The sequence below is a fragment of the Zootoca vivipara genome, chromosome 10 (assembly GCF_963506605.1).
Source record: "Zootoca vivipara chromosome 10, rZooViv1.1, whole genome shotgun sequence".
In the NCBI taxonomy this organism is placed as follows: domain Eukaryota; kingdom Metazoa; phylum Chordata; class Lepidosauria; order Squamata; family Lacertidae; genus Zootoca; species Zootoca vivipara.
In genome coordinates this window covers 40,888,527-40,915,744 of record NC_083285.1, presented here as the reverse complement: position 1 = coordinate 40,915,744, position 27,218 = coordinate 40,888,527, and the positions used below count along the sequence as shown (strand labels likewise).

General features: G+C 39.1%; 1 protein-coding gene across 4 annotated transcripts; it reads right to left on the bottom strand.

Annotated features, from left to right (window-relative positions):
• Positions 1-29: 29 nt before the first annotated feature.
• LUC7L2 (LUC7 like 2, pre-mRNA splicing factor) lies at positions 30-26,717 on the bottom strand. 4 transcript variants are annotated; one of them, XM_035127456.2, is made up of 12 exons: positions 26,335-26,388; positions 19,722-19,792; positions 18,900-18,938; positions 18,258-18,352; positions 13,421-13,519; positions 12,560-12,670; positions 11,009-11,152; positions 9,167-9,343; positions 6,445-6,536; positions 5,664-5,693; positions 4,392-4,586; positions 31-3,043 (listed from the first exon to the last, which is right to left on the bottom strand). In XM_035127456.2, exons 5-12 carry the CDS (start codon positions 13,514-13,516, stop codon positions 2,845-2,847), a joined length of 1,044 nt encoding a protein of 347 aa, XP_034983347.1. In that variant the 5' UTR covers positions 13,517-13,519; positions 18,258-18,352; positions 18,900-18,938; positions 19,722-19,792; positions 26,335-26,388; the 3' UTR covers positions 31-2,844. The 4 variants fall into 4 exon arrangements, with proteins under 4 accessions (XP_034983345.1, XP_034983347.1, XP_034983344.1 ...); XM_035127454.2 differs by lacking the exon at positions 18,900-18,938 and having other exon boundaries at positions 30-3,043; positions 26,335-26,717; XM_035127453.2 differs by lacking the exons at positions 18,900-18,938; positions 19,722-19,792 and having other exon boundaries at positions 26,335-26,717.
• Between the last annotated feature and the right edge of the window lie 501 nt (positions 26,718-27,218).

Genomic DNA, 27,218 nt, shown 5'->3' with positions numbered 1-27,218 from the left:
ATTGTACTTGCACTTTGACGTGCTTTCAAATTGCTAGGTTGGCAGGAGCTGGGACCGAGCAATGGAAGCTCACCCTGTCGCAGGGATTTGAACCGCCGACCTTCTGATCGGCAAGCCCTAAACTCAGTGGTTTAACCCCCAGTGCCACCCACATCCCTTTTAAGAGGTACACATTCCTATTTTAAAATATCTTACTGGGACAGAATTGTGAAAGAGGGAGAGTACTTGGGAGCCATTGCATAAGATTTATACAAAATGTTGAAGGGTAAATTATACTGGAGCTTTGTACATTCTGTATATTCCTTGTTTTCACTCTGCTGTTAAATCACCTGTCTTTTGGACAGGAAGACAGATATGGACAATTTTAAAAAACTGGAGAGTAGCATCTATCAGATGAGAGATCTTCTTGCTAGAGGTAAAGCAACATCTAATCATGAGCTAATAGAGAAGCCAGATGGTGCCCACTTAACCTGGTTTCATTCTAATCAATTCTGCACCTTTGCAAGGTATTTGGAACGGGTGTGTGTGTGGTGGTTTTTGTTCCCTTATATTATTTGAGTCTCTCTGTAACAAATCAAAATATGACAAAAAAGGAAACGAATCTTTTTTGTATTCTTTTAGATCAATACACAGGAGATACAGGAGGCCTGCAGACAGTAGGGGGGAAATTTAGGGATTATAGTGGTAGATCACATGGCAATCAATTTGGCACAACCCATCCCTTATGAGTAATCTCTGCTCATCTGCAGGTGGCTTCTCTCAAAATTACCTTTTGCTGGCACTGGACTCTCTCACCAAAACATAAATCGGTGTATCTCCCCCATGATGGAAAGGCTGCAGAGAGGGGCTCACATTTTCAGGCAAGGTGGAGCTGCATGTTCATACTGTATACTTCTTTTGGAAAAAGATGTTTCACGTTATTTCTAAAATTACACACCAACCCCTCTCACCCAATTCAGCTCTCAACATATTATTAGACCCAAACTCAAATAGCCTGAAATGCAGAGATTAAGTATTTGGAAACATTCTACAGATATCGCCATTGACTTCTGGTTAAATATTTGGAGTGTGGCTTTATCTGAATGCCTTACTCACCACAGAAGGATACTGTACAGTAATTAAAAGCACTTCAAGAATGGACACTTCTGGTGAGACTTGATTTGCTTTCTTTCCCTCTATAAATGAGACAGAATATACTTTTATTCCACTCTCGACACAAGACTCTCTCTGGAAAGACTACTTCAGTTGACAATATGTAAGTAAACGTATTGCCTGCGTACTATGTACTCACTGCATATGAAACTTAGTAAAAATGTAGCACTGGACAAGTTACTGTAGTTATATGTTCTTGTATTTTAATGAAAACCAATAAAAATTATTGGGGGAACATCACTATAAAATGCAAAGTAATCAAAACAAACTAGTTTAAAAATATAAACAATGGTTTCGTGCTTGATTTTGCTGATGCAAGGGGACTGAAACTAAAATCAAATCTATTTGAGAAGCCCCATTATTATACTCTTAGCTCTGAGGAAAAGCACCTTCTCAACAGTTAACAGATGGTATAATATTATATAGCTTCTCTCAATAATCTAATGGGAAAAGTGCCAGTTCAAACTCCCAACTCCAACTGTTTATTTGTAAACACAAATGAAGGCCATGCACACATTTATATGTGGCGTACCAAATATATTCATCCAATCACATCGTCAGCAATAATTTTTTTTTTGAGATGTGACTAGACTGGAGCGAGTCTGTGTGGGCATGCTAACAGCAAATTCTATAAACATCTTAACCTCCCCAAGTGGAAGCTGCCATTGTAAAAGCAACAGAATGTTGCTGTTCATCAAAATGCAGATAGTCTGTTTCATAAAAGGGATATATTATTACAACTGTGTGCCTCAAACACAGTGTTACCATCCAGGTAAAAAACAATGTATCACCATGCAGGTTCCAGATACAATTTACCTGATAGAAAGGATGGACATTAGCAACAAGCAGTTTAGCTGTGAGGAAGGAGTGGGGTAACACACAGGTACTTCACGGGACAAAATTGTTATTTTATTTATTTATTTTATTATTGGTTTGTTGTTTTTTACAATTAAGGATGTGCAGTTAACACCCCACAAGAAAAAGCAGAAAAAATCTTATGGAAAAAGAACCAAGTATACTGAACACATACCAATCAAGTGGTACAGATATGGGACTGGTTTTGATTTCAAAGTTTCAATAGAAATTAATAAAAAGGATGAAATGCAACAGCTGTTCAATTTCCAAGTCTAAATGGGCACTGTAAAAAAAAACTTTCAATTTTCTCCAGCACACATCTAAAACATACTGCCAAACCTAGGCTCTCAAGAAGCAACTGAGAACACCGAATTATAGAGTTAATTAAAAGCTTTGGGACCCACCCGCCCTCCCTAAAAACCACTCAGTGCTGCTGTTTTGACTGGAGGAAAATTAGAGTAGTTTATAAAGGTTTGAATGCATCCAAGGCAAAGAGCACAATATAGTTTGTTCACTATAACTTGTATTGAAAAAGGAGAATAAAACATTGAGATCTACGTCTTGGTACATAAAATTGTTGTCTTTTTGAAGAGAGATCTTTGAAAATAATGTTTTACAAGTTTATTGGAAAAGAGAAAAAAAAGGACACTGCTTTAGCTGTCATCAACTGAAAGGGGTCAATTCAGACTTCATTATAACCATTTTTATACACTGTACATCTACCCTAGTTGGATCAGTGTGTGGAACTGCTCACTGGTGTCCCTTTGAATAACTGTAAACTAAACCACAGTATGCAACTCCATAGGAAGCTAAAGGATCAAGTGAATGTACAGCCAGTTATATTTCTCCTGCTTCACGCTCTTCTGAGCTTCTCCTGTCTTCTGATCTGCCATTAGCACTTTCATAGGAACGCTTCCTGTCTTTGCAATCTCGGTCTTTAGGTGACTTTTCTCTGGGGCTCCTTTCTTTGTCATGTGATGTTCTGTTACGGTCTCTTGATCGTTCTTGATCTCTGGAAGCTCTTTCTTTTGAGGATCTGGAAAGAAAATACAATGCATTTGAAAATCGACATTACTACATTTGGTTTTTAATTTTCTTTATTAATATGAAAGATAGTAGCAAGAAACTGTCTAACTGGGCTTAAGAACGCATAGCGTAAAAAAATATGTTATGGGGTCAAACTAGGATCACTTGCTACATCTGCCTTCTCCTTACATTCATAATTCTAAAGAGAAGAGACAAACTGTTGCAGCTAGTCAATTTTCATGTAATCAAAGTCAATATTACTACTGGTCAACTGCTGTAACTGTGTGTGTCAATGTGCACATATGCTGCAATCAGAGCAGAAACATTCCTTGGATAAGTCAAGCCACAGGCTAGTTCACAAGTAATGCTAAATAAGGGTTTAAGCCATAATTTAATGAACAGGTTAACCACAAATTGTCCCAGAGAAGATAAAACAATCCCAGCTTGTTTCACAACCTTGGGTCTCTAGGTGTTGTTGAACTACATCATCCCTGCTATCTAGGGATCATGGGAGTTGTAGTCCAGCAACAGCTGGAGATCCAAGTCTGAGAAACACTGCACTAAACAAACCATAGTTAAGCTGCTGGGCAGTTTGAATTATCAAACAAGTCACGGTTTAAACCATGATTTACCAATTTGTGCAAGCTAGGCCAATGTTTTCACCACCTGACTTGTTAGTATGATAAGAGGTTGCACATTGGTAGAAGGGTACAGGTTCCAAGCATCCAATGCCAACAGATTATTTCTATATAATTACAGCAACATATGTGCTTTCAACAGCTATAAACTAAGGTGATTTGTACTACTGCAAGTTCTTTTATCTTACATTGTGCTGACCTATGGTTAAAAAAAAAAACTTGAACTTGCAGGCAATATCTGTCCAAGGAGCATACAGTCTAAACTCTGACAGTAAAGGAAACAAAGTGGTAAAGTAAAAGGTTTCAAATGAAAAGATGCTTTTGAGAAAGCATTTGAATAAAGTTCAAGTGGTGGCACTATCTAGATATTACAAAAATGAACTCTACGCATAAGAAAAGCATGAGGAAATGACTGACATCCTGGTGGTAGGTCCTGGAAAGAAGGGCAGAAACACGGTTATTTTAACAAATTAAATACAACTTTCCCCCATCACAAAAGTTCCTCAAAGCAGTTTACAAATATAAATGGAAACATAAACACAATAATCCAACTATTAAAAACACAAATTATCAATCTAGTGCCCATGACAAAGGACTTGTACCACATTTGAGAATAAACTAACTACCATCGAAGACAGAATAATGTTTTACAAACTTTTCTCCACATAAACTAGTAAAATCGAGGACATTAACTGCTCCTCTTGCTGACCTAAATGTTACCTTTTTTTAGAACTGCGTTCTCTGCTCCTGTCCCGGGAGCTATGCCTGCTTCTCTGGTGGCTGCGGCTCCTGCTGCGACTGGTGGAACGAGACCTGTGACGGTGACGTTTCTCACGGGATCTGGAGCGAGTTCTTTTCTTTCGCTCACGTGAGGAAGAACGAGATCGATGTCTACGGCGATCTCGGGATCTTGACCTGAAAGGAGATTTATAGTTGATGAGAAAGAACCACCAGCAAATACATTAACAGAACCTACAGGGTCAGCACTCTCTTGTTGTACTGCACAGGAGTTTGCAAGTTTTGGAGTTTAGCAGAATTTTTTGAAGCAGATGAGCAGCCTTGTACCGTAGCTGTTCTGAACCACTACTAAGAATAACTTCCTGAGTTGTGTGGCAGCAGCAAGGCAGAAGCACTATATCAATGCTGGGACATGTCATGCAGGAATCTGGAACCTCTGGGCCTAAAATACCAAAGGCAACAAACTCTCTGCTTATTGACAACAGGCAGGTGCATTCCCTATATTTCTTTTGGTGCCTGTTTAAAAAATATTTGTTTAGGCAAGCCTATCCAAAAGTTTTATTTCTTCTTATCAAGTGTTGGTTTTAATCTTCTTTTTAGTTCCCCCCAGTACCTGTTTAACTGTTTTTAATAGATAACTTTAATTTTTTTAAAAAAAAATTCTATCGCTGTAAACGTCAGAGGATTTTACCCTCCTTTACAATCAAGCAGGGGGGGGGGGAGTTAAATAAAAATATATAAAATATATGATCAGTTTAAATAAACATTTCCATTGGCTTGAAAAAGCAGCCAATTCAATCTCTCACCCTGTATCTTAAGCCTCGAATGATTGTTCAATAGCTAATAAAATATGGCCCACAGCCACAGTGAATCCAGTAGCATCTGAAGCGGCTCATGAAATTCCAATTCTACAGAAGACCTTAATCTTTGGTTAACTAAGGAGGATCAACTGAGATTTCTATCACCGATTTATGCATTAATAAGCAGGACCAAAGATGTTAATTTCCCAGCAACCAATGAAGCGGAAAGGCACTATATACAAAATGAGATCCAGTGCGAGTTCTCCGTAGTTGAGTGATGAATCACTTGAGATTGTGAATGTATCTGCTGAAGTCAATAACGGAAACTTCATTTTTGTGCAGGGAATTAGGACTGTGTTTGTAATATCCAGGGAGATTATATTATTATTTATCAATAACTGGCAGACTTAATGGTTCTGTTTGTGAAAATTTACAAAAAGGGATTATAACCTACCTTTTAGGGTTCTTGCTATGAGATCGAGATCTGAAAAAAGTGCAAAATACAGGTAAATTTTTATGTTGAGAAGTCAAAATACAAAGTATACTATTTGTAAGTGAGTATTACTGAAGTGATGCATTTTGCATGCAAGTGCACAGCTAACGCTCAGCAATACAAAACCCAGGTCAGCCCCAACTCCTGTGTCAAAAAGATGCATGTACCAGCTATTTTTCCTTGTTAATGAAAACTAAAATTATTGCCTTTCCAAGTATATAAGCTTTTAAAATCAATTACTTGCTATAAATATGAAACCTATGGGGAACATAAGAAAATTAATGCTTCTTCAACAACTATTAAGCTCTGTATTCCCTTTGTGGGTATATTTTGTTAACTGAAGTTAAACATCAATAAAAATATTTATTAAAAAGAAGGTTAATGTTTAAATAGATAGATCATGGTCTAAGGGAAATATTGCCACTGTTCACGAGAGTGAATTAGTGCTAGACTTTTGTTATCCCTGTGAAAGTCAAGTGTGGAAATAGGCTGCAAGCATTTCCATTTTTCAAGCACCAGTATGACACTTAGCTGTTCCATTTGGCTTTCAGTCCCCCCCCCCAGGTAGTTATGAGACTACTTTCTATTTTGTATACTTTTCCAGAACTTTTGTAACACCACTGAGAGCAAAAAACCCTCTCAAGGTCTTTCAAAATCAGTAGCGCGAAAATATTTAAAAGTATAAAACTATTCTGAAATCTTATCAAAATAAAACAGCTGGTTAACAAGAGCAGACTTTTACCTCCTTAGCTTTTCCCTTTCTTCCTTCTCTCTTTCTTCCCTACGCTTTAGACGTTCTTGGTTTCGTTTCTCTTGCTTATCAGCCACAATTCTCTGAAAGACAAAGACAAAGTTGGAGAGACTGATAGGCACATCTTGTCAATACACCAGGAAAGCTCAAATGAAGGTGAAAGGAGGATATAATAATCACCCAAAGGTATTTTAATCAGTTAGTGGAAACTTACAAATATTTAATTATTTTGCTTAATGTAGAGTTCTCTTTTTCTGTGTAGTCCAATATTTAAAAAAATTTGATCCAGAAGCTCTGTGCACTGCATTTATTGTGAGAGGTTATAGTAGACCACAAGCTTAACTTGAGTCAACAGTGCAATGGTTTAGCAAAGAAAAGCTAATGCTATTCTAAGCTGCATCTAAAGTAGTATAATGTTCTGAGATCAAAAGAAGTAATAGTATCACTCTGTTCTGACTTGTTCAGACAGCACTTAAGAGTACTGTGTCAAGTTCTGGACACACAATTTAAGGAAGATATTGACAAGCTGGAATGTGTGCAACCAAGGAGGGCAAGCAAGATGCTGAAGGGTCTGGAAACCAAGCCTTAAGAGAAACAGTTGAGGGAGTTGGGCATACAGTGGTGCCTCGCTAGACGAATTTAATTCGTTCCACGGGTCAATTCGTATAACGAAAAATTCGTCTAGCGAATCTCAAAGGAATGCATTGAAAATATATATATTATTTTTTGCCCATAGGAACACATAAATTGAATTTCAGTGCATTCCTATGGGAAACCGCGATTCGCTAGACGAATTTTTTGTAAAACGAATTTGTCTAGCGAGGCAACCTCCGCTCGAAAAATCTCTTCGTTAAGCGAAAAATTAGTCTTACAGGGCATTCGTCTAGCGAGGCACCACTGTATTTAGCCTGGTAAAGAGGAGAGTGAGAGCAGATATGATAGCCATCTTCAAATATCTAAAGGGCTGTCACAAGTAGTGATATGAGGTGAGAATATTCTCTGCTAGAAAGTTCTTCAGAGAATATTCTCCACGAACTGTAAATTCTAATTTAAGAACCAGTTTTACAACCCACATTTTAAAAATATAGTAAATAATAAGTCAAGCTGTGATACTGCCAGTGTAAGTAATGATCCAGTTACATTTACTGGGTATTGTGCCATTCACCATTGGCAGTTCTGAAATGTGAGCTACAGAAAACATTTTTTTTTAGTTTTAAAAATGCTATTCATTTAATTTGATGAACATTTGAATTTGTATGTATTTCAACTTTTGTAATAGCCTCCCCCCCTATTTTGGTGTGCCCTTATTCTTAGCAATTCTATACCCTTGGCCATATAGTGTGATTTATTTTACTTTATTTTATTTTTACAGAAAGTAGCTTTAATGCTTTATACACTTAAAGTACCTAAGCCTATACAATCAATTTCAAGTTTGGTGCAAAAAAAAAATCAAATAATGTGAATTCATTGCATTGCCCCATTGAATAAAAGTATCTGTACAGTTTTTGGTTGCCATCTGAACATGTTTACCCATGAATAAACATATATATTAACTAATTATATCATTTTCAATGCATTAAAATGAATATTCTCCTATTTTAAATGAAAATTATCTAATATTCTCATTAATCGAGAATATTCTCCACAAGATTATTCTCGAGAATTTAACATCACTAGTCATAAGCTTGTTTATTCCTGCTCCAGAGGCTAGGGCTCAAACCAATGGATTCAAGTTACAAGAAAAGAGATTCCAAGTACAGTGGTACCTCGCAAGACGAATGCCTCACGCAACAAAAAACTCGCTAGATGAAAGCGTCTAGCGATTCTTTGTTGCCTCGCAAGACGAAGCTTTCTATGGCTGCATCTCGCAAGACAATTTTTTTTTTTTTTGCTGTTTGCCGTTTGTTTCCGCAAGACGAAAATTTCCGCAAGACGGCACGACTGCGGAATGAATTATTTTCGTCTTGCGAGGTACCACTGTAAATATCAAGAAGAACTTTCTGATGGTTAAGAGAAGTTTGGCAGTGGAAGGGACTCCCTGGGGAAGGTGGCGGAATCTCCTTCCTTGGAGGTTTTTAAGCAGAGGTTGGAAGGCCATTTCTCATGTACAGTATTAGAAATTGAGATATGAAAGCTAGGAGCTAAATGGCACCTTAAACCTAGGTTATGAGCGAAACAACAGACTATCCAGGCACGCTTTTTTATAACGAGAATACAAAGCTGAAAATGTATGAACTGCAGCTAAAATACTATGTTCACTTTTCACATGGTCTAGTCCTTCCCCTGCCCACTTCCCTAATATTCTTAAGAGGGTCTCTTCTCCAGTTTTCAGGGAGTAGCTAGAAGTGGGGAGGCAGAAAAAGGTCCTCCTTTCCTTCCACTCTGCAGTTGCAATCTGAAATCTTAGGCACAGTACTGCACCCAGAGCTCAGAAACTGCTTGAGCTAATGAAATTTCCTGTTGCAAAATGCACCTAGAACAATGGGAGTTTGAACACTGAAACACAGGGAGTTGGAATAGATGACCCTTGGGGTCCCTCCCAACTGTACAATCCTATGATTCTATGATTATTTCATAAATTTATTAGTTGCCTCACCTACTTAAGAGCACTTGGAGTTATGGCAAACACATATTAAGCGTGATATGACATCCAACTAAGTCATATTCAGAATAGATCCATTAAAATTAATGTACTTATGTAATATTTATTTACCCTGAGTTCTTCAAGCTTCTCTCTTATTTCAATAAAGCCCAAGTGCAATTTTCCTCCGAAATGATCAGCAAGCCGCCTGTCATTATCATGTAGACCAAGATATGCTGAGCATACTTCACATACTCGAAGCTTCTGTTGCTGAAAGCTGGAAGCTGGCATGGAATTCCTGTACACTTCCTGCAAAGACATCACAATATTTATCTCAAATGCGTGAATAAAACATATTATTGATAAGTATATAATGTGCCTTCTCTAGCTAGAAAACCAGCATTTCCCTTCCTTAATAAAGGATAGGTGATGAATTAGGCCAGCACTATGCACAAGCTCCAGCCTAAACTTTCATTTTTTTAATATAAATTCTATTTTTCAGTTTTTTAAATTTCCCAACCTATGGTTTCAAGCTTGCAGCTTCAGATTTAAAGAGTTCCACCCTTTTACAGAGTGTGCACATTGCTGGTTGCTCACTCTGCTGTTTGCTCACTCTGGTTGCTCACATTGCTGGTTGCTCACTCTGCTGTTGCACACTTCCTAAATAAAACTGAAGCAAAATGGCAGAGGCAACAATAGCCATTATTTCTAACAAGTTAGACTTGCACAAAATGTGGCAATGTATCCTCCTCTCTTAACAGGAGTGTTTCTGTACAGGTTTCCAGCCGTTCCCTACTTCACTGTACCATAAATTGCAAGGGGCTCAAACAGGCCAACTGCGCATCTGTATTGGAATTGTGTTTAGATGTTTTAATCATTTGTGCCATTTGCTGCCCTAGGAGACATTGGAAGGGTGTGATATACAATATTTTTATAAATTAATAATTTGCCTCTTACCAGTTTTTCAATTTCCAACTAATACACAGCATTGTTTGGCTGCCAAAGGCCACTGACAAAATCACAGTGGGTCAGGGCTTTTTTTGGGAGGAGGGTTGGCCCTCTTATGTGTTTTTAGCTACTTTTAAGCTTTTCTTTGCAAACACACATCCTTTCTCAGCAGCTCTGTTTGCCTCCAGGCCTGTTACCATGGGGACATTGGGTTCAAAATTAGAGTGAGTGTTTGGTTTGTAAAGATCAGAATAACTAGCTGATTATCTGCCCAGTGTGATGCCCCTTGGTATAGGGAAGGGAAGTGCAAAAAAACCTTGAAGGAACTGCCAGTGTAGAGTAGGTGTATTGTCCGTAAGAGAAACAATAATGGAGCAATAAACTTTGACTTTTAAAATAGATTAAAGAAACTGCTTGGTATGAGCATGGGGGCAGGAGGAGAAAAAGACATAAATAGAATGTAATTATAAGCATTTCCAGTTAAAAAGCTGGAAAACAATGAAATGACACTGCGAATGAAATTACATTTGTTTCTATATGTAAGCCAAGACTGGGAGTTCAAAAACGCAGCTTAGAAGCCAGCCAGTATAATAATAACAACTTTATATAGCACAATTTAGGCACATGGTGCTTTCCTACCATAAGATTACTATCCAAAATTGACACAGGAAGAGACGGGGGGAAACAGACAATGGGAATAAGTAGGATTCTGGAGAGAATGGTTAGAAGGGAAACTGGGTGGTAGCTGGAGGTACCCAGCATCACAGAAGGAAAGAAATTGCATGGGTCCCCTCATGCTATTTTCTCCTTCTGCAGTACATCATAAGAAGTTAAATCAGCTAGAAAAAAAATTCCAACTCTTAAATTCATATATACATTCTGGAACAACAGATGAAGTTGTAACCATCTAAGACTTCTCTATATGCTAACATTGTGAATTAACTTATTGATAAGCTTGGGACCAGTGTTTTAACCATGATTTTCAAATACCAAATTGAACCACTAAAGAATGCAAATTCAGATTACCTCTGCTTCTCTTTTCTTTGCCCTTGCTTTCTCCACTTCATCCATTACTTTCTGAGATTCTTCCACATTTCCATCAGCTCCAAGTTGTTCTACCTTTGCAAGCAGCTTTCCAATTTCCTCATTCAATTCATGGACTCTTTCAGCCTTTAAGATGGGAGAAAATGTAAGACTTACAAGAATTCAATAATGCACAAAAACCCATTGTAATATAAACCCACAAGTAGGACCTACAACAAAATGTGACAGTATGGAGCACTTGTGTTAAGGATTCCAGCTGGCTAGCCAATCATGCTCTCTTCCAGGACTCTCCATACCCCCCCATACCCTGGTTTTACACACAGCAACAATAAATCAACATTCTGTGGCCAATGCACATAATCAGTCCTCACTGGGCAGTTTCTGGCATTTTTCTGGTCCCTGCCCCCCTCCCCTGCCCAAGATTTAGGAAAACCCAGCTATGTTCTCTATGAACAAAAATGGGCTGCTGGTCTCTCATTTATTGAGCCATATAACTTTTAGAAAGATCATTATGAGACAAAAGGTTTAATTACACTTAAAAGATGAAGAATGGTAGTCCAGAACTTCAGTATGCATTATATTCATTACAATTTATTAGTCCATGGTATTTTCCCAGTAAAACAAAAGAAAAACCCACTGACGTTTACACGAGTATAAATGGGGAAGGGTGCTATCTCAATGTCAGAACAACTGCTTTGCATGCATAAGGTTCAGTCCACAGCATCTCTAGGTGGAGTTAAGAGAGAACCTTGTCTGAAATCACGGAGAGCCGCTGATAGTGTAAACAATACTTAGCTAGATGGTCCAATGGTCTGAGTCAGCATGAGACAACTGCCTAAGTTCCTTCCCAATACCAAAAACCACCTAATGTTCCTTCCTTGTACCAAAGTTAACTATATGTAACACCCTCAATAATTAAAATGACTGTGGCATAGGAGTGGGTATTATTTGAACAAAACAAAAATATTCTCTTGCCCTCTAAGGCAGATCTTTTTTCAGTTAAGAGAGGAGCCATTGAATCCTAATTCTTACAAGCAGGAAAAAAGGTTCTCAAAGTCTGCTCTTGCATTTTGAGTTCCCTGAACTTTCTTTCAAAACCTATAAATTTATTTCGGTTCGATTCAAGAAAGCTTTCAATCCATAGGAAAAAAACATAAAATGCTAAAATCAGGAGAGCCCAGAGAATTGGATCCAACTCAGAGAAGCTTAAACTAAAACCTGTGTTCAATCACAAACTCTTTGCATCGCCCTGTCAACAGCTAAATGGACTTCTAATAACCTCAGAGCATTGCCAAAATGATTTAAGGAGATCGGTGGGGTTATTGCTGTGATTTTTTTGCACATTATTTGCACTGTAGAAATAATGAAGAAGTGTGCATGCACACGAAAGCTCATACCAATGACAAACTTAGTTGGTCTCTAAGGTGCTACTGGAAGGATTTTTTTTTATTTTGTAGAAATAATGGTTTAACAAATCAAGCTAGAATTATTATCTAAGAAGTGACTTGTAGAGTAGGAGTCTTAAATGCTTACTTTGGCTGCAACTTCAGCACTGATTTCTTCTTGGGTTTCAGCCAGTCTTTTCTTTGCCACTTCAGTTCTTCGATCACAATCAGCAATGAATGACTGTAGATGATCCATTGCCTAATACATTTTTTAATAAAAACACCCAATCTAAGGCATCAATCAAAGGACTATCACTGCCAAAAAAAGCATTTTTAAAAAATAAGGCTAGCATTGCTTCACTGACTGCTGGTTCAACCTTAAAAGGTGCTTGGGTCTTCACGCTTCCATTCCCATTCAGATCACATAGTGGGCCATTTCTAATGGTAAAATTAGATGGTTCAATCATATTGGATTGAAACGCAACTGCATTTGAACTGGCAAAAAATAGTTGTTAAAGTGAAAGTAATATGTATATGGAATTCACATAACAAGGAACAATACCCTAGTTTCCCACTGCGTGAATGTTACAAGAATAAAGCTTCTTCTTACACACTATTGGTACTGTGGGATGTGGAGCGAAGAAATGACACCTACCATGCCTTCATTTAAAAAAGGGTTGTGTACTCTTAGTGTGTGTCAAAGATACATATGCAAATACTATTCTGAGAGAGACAGTTTGGAGGTGGAGGATGGGGAATAGCAACAACCCCTCCCACTCTTAATAACTGTCAAAAGCTATGCATTCTGTATTGAGGATATGAACTATAAACATTTCACAACACTTCATGTACGGGTCAAATAATTCTGCAAAAGCTGCCACTTATTTATTGAATTCTTTATAGAATTAAAAGTTTTTAAAAACACAACTGCACCATGCACTTGTCTCATTCCTTCCCCATTCTCCCTTCTCTACCCTTTTATTAGATATAGTTTCAAAATAAAACATACGTCAAGCTCAAAGAAAAAGTCTTGTTCTTTGGAAGCAATTTCATAATCGGCTCTTAATGCCAAGTCGTGCACCTTCAGACATTCTCCAAGGTCCATCCTCTGAAAATAAATGCAAAATTTTACACAGAAACACTGGATATATATAGTGGGTTAAAACCATATTCTACTCCAATATTGTGAAGCAAACCGTGTTTGTGCAAGCTTTAAAAACAATACAGTATTTGAAATAATTAGCACACCAGATTTGTTATAAGTGATTGAATCCAGTCTGCCCTGAAGCATCAGTGAACCGCAGTCAGTATAACCATACTCACAAACTAGAGCAAAAGGTATTTGTTTGAACCTCACCCAAACAGCTCTGCAGTCTTAGCAGCATTTCTAATAATATTTTAAAAGTAGAAAATCCTAAGTACATTTCCCCACCTATCCTTGTATATGTTTTCCTGATAAACTAGTAGTTGCAAGTTAAGAGACAAAAGGTGTGTGTACGCCTGGTGTGGGAAACCTCAGGCTGGGTGATGTGTACAAATATGCCCCTCCAGGGCTCTCCCTAGGCTACACCACATATGACCCTGCTTGTGCCCCTTTCTCAACTACTTTGCTTTGCTGGAATGTCTCCTTGTGGTAATGCCTCTTGCTTAATTTGATAGCAAGAGATTACAAATTCTAATTAAAACCACAATGCAATTAAAAAGTAACAACAAAATAATCCAATTTCAAAAACTAAAGCCAGCAGCAGTTTGAAGCTATTTGTAGCAGGACAACTCAGTCTAGCTTGTTACATGAGAACGTGGGCATCTGGTTTGCATCCCTCCAAAAAACCGCAAGTGGAAACCAAATTTTTATTTTAATGCTGGCTTCATGTAAAATGTAAGCCCGGCCAGTATATGTATGTCAAAGGGACTCCTGGTCTCTTTTCTTGCCTATACAAATAGTGGTTGGGCAAACAACATAACCTCCCAACACTAAAAACAGTAGTGATGGGGAACCTCAAATCTCTCCCTAGGACACGCTTCCTCGCTGGCTCTACTTTGCACCCTCCACCAGTGTTTTCACCTGGCTAGAATGTTTTCTTATTGCTTACTTGCCTGGAGGATGTGTGTAAAAACTAGCCTAATGTACAAATGTAATTTATACTTGTTGCTTTGTCTACTTCTGCCTCTCACCACCCCCCACTGGCACATGGCCACAGGAAGGGAAGGCAGCCTTTGAGCCAGAAATGGTTCCCCATCCCTGATATGCAGAGAAGAGCACTGCTTTCCCCTCATATTCAAGGAAGCTAGCAATGCAATCTTATACATGTCTACTGAGAAGCCCCACTGAATTCATTGAGACTTACTCTTAGAGATGTGTATATAAGCTCACTCAGTGGGTGATATCCAGCTAAGTCGGACTCTGAATAGTCAGTAAAATAAATGGATTCATAGTGCTTTCAGTTGGTGTACTGAATGTTACTAATGTTGACCATCATCCATTATCTTTAGAAACATTCCAATTTTTCAAAAAATGGAAGTTTAGCTACCAGTATAGCCCTTAAAATCCACCTTTCTTTTTCCTATGCAATGGCTTATACAGTCATACCTCGGTTTGAGTCCGCTGCGGTTTGAGTACTTTCGGTTTAAGTTCCGCGGCGCGCGCATGCGCAGAAGCGATCTGCGTGGCGCACACATTCGGCTTCCATTCTTAGACCGAGGTAAAGTTCTCAAACCGGGACACTATTTCCGGTTTTGTGGAGTTTGTAAACCAAATCGTTCTTAAACCGGACTGTTCTTAAACTGAGGTACCACTGTATTCAGGTTTGGATCCATATAAGCATAAGGTACTATAATGGATGCATGGGGGACAGAAAGAAGGCAGTATTACCATCTAGCAGCAGCCCCTTGTGTCACATGGGGTGTTTTCCAGGATGCATGTTGACTGCCACTATAAGAAGAAATTTTAAAAGTCCTGTATGTGACCAGAACTTTCAGTTCTGTAAATCCAAGGCCAGCATTAGAAGGGCAATTGTTGTAGGTAAGGTGATTAATATGGGGTGGGCAGGTCTACAAAATATCCCACTGTATGGAGCCCTCTCCTGCAAGTTTGAGAGGAGATTGTCCCTGAAGTCAGACACTGCAAATGCTTCCAAAACACAGTACAAGGATAAGCCCCGATCTGCCTCACTGAATTGTGTGGGTGATGGTGTTTTGTCCCTGATGTCATGCAGTGCTTTAAAAACTTTGAGCCTTTAAAAACCAGCATTATGCCAGAGGTAAGATCTTGCCCTTTCTCCAAGCTGTGGGAGGGACAGTACTGGGGCAACTACAGATTTGCATCTCTCCTGAAGTCAACTGAAACATTTGTAGCTGACATGTAGGCTGACATGCAGTACGGTCCCCTTACTTTAATGCTGTTAGACAGAAAAGCCTACAACATAGGTGGGAGGAAATGGGGAAGGACCACAGGAGAAATATATGTTGCCCATAGATTATCTGATAATGAAGGATATAAAATGATAAAATGTTTGAAGTGTAAATAAAAATTCAATGTCACTCTTTTCCTTACTCAAACACCATTTGCTCCTATACCATCAGATTTGCTTTTCTTGTTTGCCTTGTGGAGTACAGTACTTACCAGAGAACTTGGGATGCTGGGAGGTTTTTGGGACCCTGAAGGTCTGCCTATCTAAGGCAACTAATGCTTTAACAAACCATACCTATTTTGGCCTTTGGGACAAACATGAGGCGAAAAAGAGCTTATAACAACAGAGCTTGGCTGATGACTAAAGCATCGGAGGCAGGATTCAGTAGTTTGAAAATCCTACTCTGGAATTATCTTTAATATACAGTGGGTTAAAAAAATCTTCAAAATGAAAACAAACAAACAGGAATGCTTTCTTTCCCCTTCTCAACTGGGCTACTTACTGTGTGATGGGAGAAGCAAGTTCCTCTGGTTTTTCTTCATTTTTCTTCTTCTCTCACCCTTTTCTTGTGTCCCCATCCCACTCTGTGGTCCTAACAGTCACCTTATTATATTTTCTCACATCCACCCTCACAAGGAAAAAATGTCCCCTACATAAAAAGGCAGCAAGTCAGGCTATGCTAGAACCTTTCTCCTATACACATATGTTTTTATGTGCAGTGAGTTCTAGGATATGAGACTCAATTATGCCCCTGATCTGCAGTTATAAAGTAAAAATGTTCCTAAAAGTTCACTGGTAGCTCAGTGTTAAATATCAATTTGTGTGTGATGAGGGCAGTGGGGAAATGTAGCTTAGAAGTGAATATTTCATTATCAAGTTAGAAGCACGTTCACACTGACAAATCTAGATTCTTGATCTTTTATCTTTTTATCTAATCAGTTATCAAACTGAAATTAAGGTTTAGCTCCCAATAAAGCAGCAATGAAGGAACTAGTGCTTAAGACACACTATCTTAAATTTGCAACTAAGTTTCTAACAATTTCTAACAGCTTGCATCAAATATCCTATATTGCAGGGGATTGGACTAGATGACCCTTGGGGTCTCTTCCAACTCTATGATTAGTATTTGTTCTTTCCATCCTCTTGGGAGTTCTATAACATAACTCAGCCATCTTATGAATTTTTCTTTTTTAAGGAAGCTTTATTTGAACCCCTGCTTATCAAAGAACATTCATTGTGTCCACCTTTCAAGAAGAACAACAAAAAAGAATTTGTGCTGCATGTATATTTCTTGTACCTCAAGGATTCAGACTGAACTAAGAAATTTGGAATTAGGTTTGCATTGGTCTTAATTTAGTTCAGGGATGCCCAAGTGGTAGTCTGCAGACTGGATCTAGTTGCTAAAGTAATTTTATCTGGCCCCGGGTAAATGAAGGTATGGTTTGTGTTTCTTAGAAGTAATACCACGGGCAAAAAGAAAAATGTTTTGAGACAATATACATTTTGTTGTGAATGCTCTTGCCATGCCTGACCAATCATGCTTCATAACTGAAATCCTTATTGTTAGATGCTACCAATGTTGTTACAGGACCCAACAATCCGCAAAGCATATCCCTAGATTACTGTCTGGAAAACAATGCAGGCCCTGAGAATACAAAGTCAGACACCTCCAATTTAGGCACTCAGGCAAAATTCTTTCATTCAGAGTAAGAAAAGCTCAAATGAGTATAAGCACCAATGCCTAAGAGGATTCATAATTAAAAGCTGCTTTGATTCATTCAACATCATGATCCTACTTTGAACTGATAAAATTAAACATAAGCATGATTACAAAGTGGATTCATATCTTGTTGACAGGGAAAATAAACTTGGAAATCTGGACAGAAACTGGAAAGAGATGGTAGAACTCATATTTTACAAATATAGTGGAAAGGTGACTTAACATGGCAAATTAGCAACATGAATAATTCAGTACAGCAAGGTAAGAAAGCAGAGATTCTGTAAGAAAGCAAATAAATTGGGTCTAGCAGAGCAATTAATATTCCAGAGGAGGCGGCAGATCGAAATATTTTACCATCATGAGAACAGTTCTGCTGGGGTTGGGGTGGGGAAATGATGTTATTTTGCTCTACCTCCAGTTTTATAACATATTTTGATTGAAAATTCAACACTGTATTAGTTTCTGCTGCAATCATTTCAAAAGACATAATCATCAATAGGGATTTCATTTCTACAATATCTTAATTAATCATTCTCATAATTTATGTAAAAATGTATGTATATCAGTAACAAGAAACACCATAAACTGGTCTGACACCTCTACATATTTTCAGACAAACTGGGACCTGAAATTGCTAAAACCTGTATGGTTAATACTTAATGCTATTTTTGCACCAAAGGAAAATGTATCTTCAAAGTATAAAATAAAATACGCACTGTTCCAGAGAGGACATCATGAGGGCAGCAGTTGAGAAGATGACTTTTGCACACTCTGTCATCACTGAATTTGATTCGCTGACGGGTGGTATCCCCTGTAACACATAAACAAACATTTCTGATTAGACACATAATGTTCTAAAACCAGTGTAGTTTCACTTTTGTTCTTCATTTCACACACAAAATTAGAATCTGAAGAACTGATACTATTTTAACCTTGGTAATTACATGTGGTTATTATTTTATGTACCACACAATACTCAAATAACGCAAGAAAGCTAAATGAGAATTGCCTCAAAAATATAAGTACATATGCAACAGATTTTTTTATTCCTGCACATGTGTATGTGGACAGCACTTGGCATTAGTATGAACAGCCTTACAAGCATTTACAACACATTTATTGAGTATCTACTGATTGCCAGCAGCCATTTCTTCAAGACATCATTCACATCATTGATGTTTTCACTTTGGCAGGTTCAAACATACTGAAGAGTTTTTATAAACCTAGAATACTGGAAAAAACAAAATTCTCCCTAGCAGCATTATTTTAAGACAGCTAAAACCCCATAAGCTGAACACACTGCATCTACATTAATGACAAACAGAGTTCTATAAACACAAACACGTCAGCCTGCTTACCACACACTGAAGTCCAATTGCAACTCTAATCAATCACATCTGTGAACAAGGTTGGAAATATTAGGCCTAAATGGAAAACTCAATACCTGGCTACTGATTTATTTTCCTTCAAGAAAAGGGACAGTGGAATAGTTAATATTTCAAATTTGAAAATGAGGTTCCCGTAAAAGGTATTTCCAGTTTAAAGATGCAGCAGCAGTTATACAACTCAAGTTATTCAAGTGTTTGTTTGTTTTTAGTTTACCCCTTAAATTATAATTATGTATGATGAAAACCTACTGGTGAATTACTGAAGCAGAGGAGAACTGCTGGGAAAATGGTACGTTTGCAACTTCATTCCAACCTCATTCACCTCAGAGGATAGAGAAGCTTGCTATTATAAATTTAATCACTATCCTACTTCAATCAACTTGAAATAGGTAACTTTAAATGCATCTATGCAGTGGTTCTACACTCAAAATCCTAGACTTAATAATTCCATTATGTTATTCCAGTTTTAGCTATCTGCCCTATGCAGAACTCAAATGTAGCATTTTCAGATGGGCTCTATTCCACTTAAACATGTTTCAGAAATCAAGAGGATAATTAGATTAGTAATTCACAAACTAGAATGGCTTCAAAGTAGTTCAACAATAGGTTTTCAGAAGCTAAGTCTATAAATTTAACAATTTTATACTAATGAAAATTTAGAGCTGTCTTTAAGTCATGCCTGCTACTGCAGAATATTTGAGGAACTGATATGTTTTCCCCTCTTTCTCTTTTTAAGACACAAGTCGTTGTTCCACATTAATTAACACATCTGAAAAGTTAGCAATAACTCACGGCTCGGCGAATGCGGGGCCTTTCTGACACTCCCTTGCAGAATGAAGTAGGCAGGCATAGATACATTGAACCTTTATAAATAAAACAAGGGGCCAGATTGTTCAGTTTGTATATAATAAACTCTGCCAGCATTTTCATTACAGCATCTAGAAATACATGTTGAATGTAAAGAATGGTGGGAAACTTAAATTATTTTGTGCCTAGTAGCAATGTGTCAGCCTGTTATTCAGGGGAGTTTAGTGAAAAATAGCCTTCTATAAACTATGACTGGAAAAATATTTTAACTCCTAGGTGTCTATGTTTTGTTTATTTCTTCCTCTTTCCTCCAGACTGCCCAGAAAGCAAATAATATGATATTGGCTCAAAAACACTGATTCTGATGCCTAGACTTTGAAATATTTTCCCCAGACTTGCTTGTAAATATAACTGTTTCCATGAGAAAGTCTAGTTTTTCCCTTTACTGAAACTTGTATCAAAATGCAAATCATTACATATGAGTAAACTCATTAATGGCAGACTTGCCAAATTTTGAACAGCTATTTAAAATACAATTTTAGATAAAATCTGATTGCTGTACTCCAGCATCCCTAGTAATTTCGGAGTGAAAAGGAATGATCTTCAACTAATCTACTGCTATATGTTACAACGTTCTCATGAAGAGGTTTATTCTTGCAATTGTAGCAATGAATGTATGTGATCACAAAACCCTGAGTTCATCTTTAGAAACAGCAGCTTCCTTTTTTCCCAAGGTCTCTGGCCCAAACCATATTTCCATATACTACTTGGTAGAAATGGAAGCAATTACATGACATCTCATTTAGGAAAAGCCTGTGAGGACAACTGTTACATATACAAATTACACCTTTCGTGGATATTAAAAATCAGCTCCCTCTAAAAATTAAATTATTCATAATCCACCAGATCTTAACTCAGTGGGGACCATCATATACCAAAAGCAAAAACCAGATTTCATTTTCACTACAACTCTAAGTATAACCAAAGTAAGTATTAAATCAGGTTACGCCATAGTAAATATATCTAAGTTACACAGTCATTTTCAATATGCCTTTTGTATTTTCTTCTTCAGATTACATTTTAAAGTATTCAGTATTATTATGGATATTCAATATCTGAACAAGTATGAACTTAAGAGGATATCCACAATTAGGAATGGAGGATGAAAAGTTATTGGTCAGTCTGAAAATAGTAATTATCAAAAAGTTGAGATGATTAAAAAATAATTGTGGATTGTATTTCTAGAAATACAATACTAATATTAGTGTAATCCAGGCATCCCCAAACTGTGGCCCACCAGATGTTTTGGCCTACAACTCCCATGATCCCTAGCTAACAGGACCAGTGGTCGGGGAAGATGGGAATTGTAGTCCAAAACATCTGGAGGGCCGAAGTTTGGGGATGCCTGGTGTAATCCCTTCCATTTAAGGGATCCCATATAGTTCAGAGATGCTAATCAGTTACAAGTTGATAAAACAAACATAAAACAATGCAATAAGCAGACAGTTCAGAGTTCACGAACAAGCTTAATCAGTATAGTCATACAGTGGTACCTCGGTTTATGAACACAATTGGTTCCGGAAGTCTGTTCATAAACTGAAGTGTTCATAAACTGAAGCAAACTTTCCCATTGAAAGTAATGGAAAGTGGATTAATCTGTTCCAGACGGTCCGCGGGGTACTTAAACTGAAGCGTTCATAAACTGAAGCATGGGTGTAATTGGTTCCGGAAGTCTGTTCATAAACTGAAGCGTTCATAAACTGAAGCGAACTTTCCCATTGAAAGTAATGGAAAATGAATTAATCCGTTCCAGATGGGTCCACGGCGTTCATAAACCGAAAATTCATAAACCGAGGTTCCACTGTACCTTGTTTTGCGACTGGGATCCGTTCCGGAGCCCCAGCCGCTAGCCGAAAGGACGCAGGCCAAAGTGCCACGTCTGGGCACACGCGCGGAGCAGTTTGCGCTTCTGCACATGCACGAGTGGCAAACCCAGAAGTAACCCGTTCCGGTACTTCCGGGTTTGCTGTTGACGTTTGCCGGAATGGACGCTAGACAAGCCAGATGTTCGTGGAGATATTACTGTACTGCATTGTAACTATTGGGATTCTGTAGATACGGTGTTATAAGCATCTCCATAGGAGGAGACAATTACACAGGTTAACTTTAAAAAGTAGCTTTACAAAGCAACTTCAAAATGCTATGCAGCAAATACAGTGGTACCTCGGTTTACAAACACAATTGGTTCCGGAAGTCTGTACTTAACCTGAAGCGTACTTAACCTGAAGCAAACTTTCCCATTGAAAGTAATGGATAGTGGATTTATCTGTTCCAGACGGGTCCGCGGAGTACTCAACCTGAAGCGTACTTAACCCGAGGTATGAGTGTAATTGGTTCCAGAAGTCCAAACTTAACCTGAAGCAAACTTTCCCATTGAAAGTAATGGAAAGTGGATTAATCCGTTCCAGACCGGTCTGAGGAGTACTTAAAATACTCAAACCGAGGCTTACTTAAACCGAGGTATGACTGTATGCAGAATGGCAATTAAGCAGTTCACCAAGAGTTTTACCCTGATAGCCACCATTCAAAATTTCATTCTGCATTTAAAGGGCCAATTTTTCCTTCATGGATGAACCTTCTGAAAATGTATAATGAAAAGGTCAGAGGGCCAAAGCTCAGAATGAGCTCAGGCTTGCAAGAAAGATTAATAATAATAATAATAATAATAATGTTTCTTTGGCTGTGTTCGAAGACAAAGAAAAGGCAGAACTGTTCAACATCTACTTTGCCTGTCATCACCCAAGAGGAAAGCAATGCCCAACCTGGTGATACCAGAATTAATGATGTAAGGAAGCTGCAGCCCAAGAAACGAAAAAAGTGGTAAAGGAACATCTAGATACTTTAAATGAATTCAAATCTCCAGGACCTGGTGAACTGCACCCAAGGGTACAAAAGGAGCTTGTGGGTGTAATCTCAGAGCCTCTATCTATAATCTTTGTAAACTTTTTGAGAGCAGGTGAGGTCCCTGAAGACTGGAGGTGGACAAATATTGTACCCATCTTAAAAAGGAGAAAAAAGAAGACCCAGGTAACTAATGACCAGTGAGTTTGACAACAATACTAGGAAAGGTTCTGGAACAGACAATTAAACAGTCAGGCTGTGACCACTTAGAAAAGGATGCTATGATTACTAAGACCCAGCATGGGTTTCTCAAAAACAAGTCATACCAGACAAGTCTCATTTTCTTTCTTGATGGCGTTACAAGCTTGGCGGATCAGGAGAATGCTGTGGACATAGTGTTATCTTGATTTCAGTAAGGCTTTTGCCAAAGCACCCCATGATATTCTTGCAGAGAAGCTGGTAAAATGTGGGCTGGATGAAGTAACTGTTAGGTGAATTTGTAATGGGTTGACTGAACCGAAAGAGTGCTCATGAAGAGTACCTAGACATGCTGGAAAAGAGTGACAAGTGGGGTGCTGCAGGGTTCTATCCTGGGCCCGTTGTTGTACAGTACATCTTTATAAATGACTTGAATAAATTTAATTAACTAATTGAGGGGAGGCTCATAAAATTTGCAAATGACATCAAACTGGGAGGAGTAGCTAATGCCGCCTAAGACAGAATCAGGATTTTTAAAAGGCCATAACAGGTAGGAGAACTGGGTCAAAATGAACAAAAGGAATTTCAATAGGGACAAATGTAAGGTTCTACACTTAGGCAGGAAGAGCCAGCAGCACCAAAATAATATAGGGGACAACTGGCTTGCCAGTAACATCTGTGAAAAGGATCTAGGGGTTAACATGAGTCAACTATGTGATGCAACAGCGAAAAAGCTAATGCTATTCTAGGGTGCATCAACCGAAATCTAGTGTCCCAATCAAATGAAGTCATAGTACTGCTCTGTTCTGCCTTAATCAGACCACATCTGGAGTACTGTGTCCAGTTCTGGGCACCACAATTTAAGGACACTGACAAGCTGCAACGCGTGCAGAGCAGGGAAACTAAGCGTTATGAGGAACTGTTGAAGCAGTTGGGTATGTTTAGCCTGGTAAAGAGTTGACAGAGGAGATATAAGAGTCATCTTCAAATATCTAAAGGGCCGTCACATGGAAGAGGGAGCAAGATTGTTTTCTCCTGCTTTGGAGGCTAGGACCCAAGCCAATGGATTCAAGCTACAAGAAAGGAGATTCTGACTAAGCATTGGGAAGAACTTTTTGATGGTAAGAGCTCTTCAACAGCATCTATTGCCCTTAAAAAGTTTCTGCATAAAAACACACTGCCAGCATGTGTGAAAGTTGACCAAGAACAAATCCCCTGCTCTGAAAGAGACAAAAAGTAAAACACATAGGTTTTAAATGAGAAAGTTCTCTCACCTGATCTAGCAACAGCGTAACAACTTAATTTATTTTTGTCTAAAAGAAACCACCTCTGAACTTTTGTGTAGAGCACAAATATTCACTTCCACACTTAGCATCCCAACTCCAAGTCCACAGTTTGGTGACATTGTTATTGTCCGTGTACAATGGGATGACCTGCCTTCTGCCATACATGAAGCAACAATCAATTGCTTCAGGCGACTTGTTAAAACATATGTCTTTGCCCAGGCATTTCCTGGCCCATGATCTCAGACCCTGTATTTTATTTGTGTGAATTTCCTGAATTTTTGGTTTTATATTTTTTTCTGGTTTTCTGTTGTACAGTATTATTGTTCTTAAGTTGTACAATGCTTACAGCTCAGCTTTTCATTAAACAAACAAAATTTTAAAAAGCATAGGAAAAACAACCAAACTATAAAAATACAAATTTGAAAAATAAATAAAGCTCTCAGCCTTGCTTCTTTCCCAAGACTTGCTTGGTGTGCCAGCAATGAAACTAGTAGGAATGCTCTCACAATATATTGCAGGACAATCTAACTTCTCAGGAAAGCATTCCCACCTTGTCCATATCTGGTGGGGTGTATTGTAATGTGATGCTATTCCAGTGATACTCAAGTGGACAGGGGCTCATATGGACATACTTTTAAAGGATGCCAGGAGAAGCTTGTCATCATTTCCCCGCAAGGAAATTAACCAAAGGGAAGCTGATTTAGATGAAACAGTAAGAAAGACTCATAGAATCATAGTAGACTGAGCAAGCTGCCTATGCAAGTTGTTGAATCACTTTACCGTATTTGAGTTTCTTTAAAGGACTGAATATGTGTCAATATCTACTTTTAATATAGCAATACAGTGGTACCTCTACTTACGAATTTAATGCGTTCCGAATGCACATTTGTAAGTCGAAAAAAATTGTAAGTCGAATCCCATAGGAATGCATTGGGAGAAAAAAATCGTAAGTAGAAGCAACCCTATCTAAAAATGCGTAAGTAGAAAAAATCCTATCTAAACTGCATCCAAGATGGCAGACGGAGCTCCATTCGTAAGTAGAAACATTCGTAAGTAGAATTATTCGTAAGTAGAGGTACCACTGTACATTCACTGCTCAACATTTTTCCTTCCTCAATAACCTATTGAGTGCCTATAATAGCTTTTTCAGTAAGGACTAATATTAGCTCACTAATGGCTGAATGCTTTGAATTCTATTCAAATCTATGAACAGGCCACTAGAATATTTGCTTACTGCTGCTGCTGCCTTTACTAATGTGGTCAAAACAGCCCCTTTTCAAAGAATGTACTTCTAAGGTGTTTTATTTCAGGTACCATTGATTTTCAAAGTGAAATTAAAAGGAAAAAGCTAGAAACAAACAAACTCCCAACGAGAGCCTGTGTGGTGTTGTGGATAGAGTTGGACTAGGACCTGAGAGACCAGGCTTCAAATCCTCACTCAGCCACAATGCTCACTTGGTTACCTTGAGCTAGCCACTGCTTCATAGACTAACCTACCTCACAGGGCTGTTGTGTTAATAAAATGCAAAGAGGGGTGGTAACCATGTATGGTACTTCAAGCTCCTTGGGAGGAAAGGTGGGATATAAATAAGATATATAATAAAATACATAAATGCAGAATTTTTAACAGATCTAGACAATGCCTAAAATTTCTATTAAAAATGCTTCTCTGCAATGTTAGTTATATAGGATTGACTTGAAATGCTGGTTTGGGTCAGATCTCCAGTAGGCAAAACATATATGACAGTTACAGTGCCCGAAATGACCTGATGCTCCCCCTACCCCGGTCAGAATAAGGTGAACTGCTGTTTCACTGATGAGCCAAAATGAAGAGTGGAACGGGGAATTTAATAATTAACTAGTCAAGCCCATATCCTTTTGAGTACTTCACTGCCAACGTTGCCCCTGCGTGCGTTGCAGACCAAAGAGGCGCCCTTCTTCGCAGTAGGATGCATCCCTCTCCTGCTCCCTGCACACCCGCATCGGCATACTGTACACACGTCCCTCTTACAAATCGTAGTGGCGGCACCAGAGCGGGGGCCTCAAACCCTGCCTTAAGCCCCGCCCATGAATGGGAGGAAAAAGGATCCACGGCGCAGGACCTGCCAATCATCGCAGTAGGCCTTTCCTGCTCCTTCTGCTCTCTTTCCCCGCGACCGAGGGGGACGCGCCCCCGCCCTCTCCGAGCCTGACAAGCAGGCAATCATTCTTACCGTCCCGGGAGGTGCCCATAAGCTGGTCCAGCATCGCGCGCATTTGGGCCTGTGCCGACATCCTGAAAGCGCGCGGGACCCGGCAGGGCCGGCCGAGTCCGAATAAGCCCCGCCCACAGCGGCCTAGAAGATGTCGAAGCCGACGCCGCGGTCGCTTCTTCCAGGGGCGAGCTCAAGCGCACCGTCTCTCACACGCTCTTCTCCTTCGAAGGCGGCGCCGCAGCCGAAGCGTCGCCTCTTGGCTTCCGTTCTTACGGAAAAGGGAAGCGGGTAACCGCCTCGTGCTCGTCGGTATCTGAGGGCCGACAGTCCCCCCCGCGCGCTCACCCCTTTCTCGCCTGCCTCGCTAGGCGCGCGCGCGCAGCCTGGCAGTAACGGACATCCTTGCGCGCGCGCGCGCTCCCGCCTTCCCCGACTATTTGTATCGCTCTGATTGGCTAAACCAAGCGCTCGACGAGCCTGCGACGTCAGGCGTTCTCGCCTCCTGCCGTCTTGCCTTCGGGTCGCCGCTTGAGCTGATTGGAGGAGACACCCGTACCCTCTTTCTGTGACGTTTTGTCCTTTGAATCAGACGAGCGTCAGCGGCCTAGCAGATGTTCTTAAAGAGAAAACTACTCCTTTCGCCACAGCCTTGGAGGAAGCTCACTTTCCTCTCCACCTCTTGAAACTTCAAAACTATTTAAACTGTCCACAGTTTTGAGGTGAGAATAGCTTCCTCGTTTTTGAATAGGGTGGCTAGAGGGTGTACATGAACCTGACATAAACCAAGAAGTCCCAGTTTTAAATTCCCACTAACCCTGCGCCTGTTACTGTCTTTGAGCATATCCTTCACAGGCCTATGGTCTGAAACTGTAGGCCACTCTAAGCTTCTTGATAGATGGATG

Excerpts from the sequence above, each read along its gene's own strand:
- LUC7L2 (XM_035127453.2), bottom strand. The coding sequence starts at position 26,395 with ATGTCGGCACAGGCCCAAATGCGCGCGATGCTGGACCAGCTTATGGGC. Across the intron at positions 13,520-18,257 it reads ATGATGTCCTCTCTGGAACA|AGGATGGACCTTGGAGAATG; the intron begins GTGCGTATTTTA and ends ATTTATTTTCAG. Across the intron at positions 9,344-11,008 it reads CAAAGAAAAGAGAAGCAGAG|GAAGTGTACAGGAATTCCAT; the intron begins GTAATCTGAATT and ends ATGTCTTTGCAG.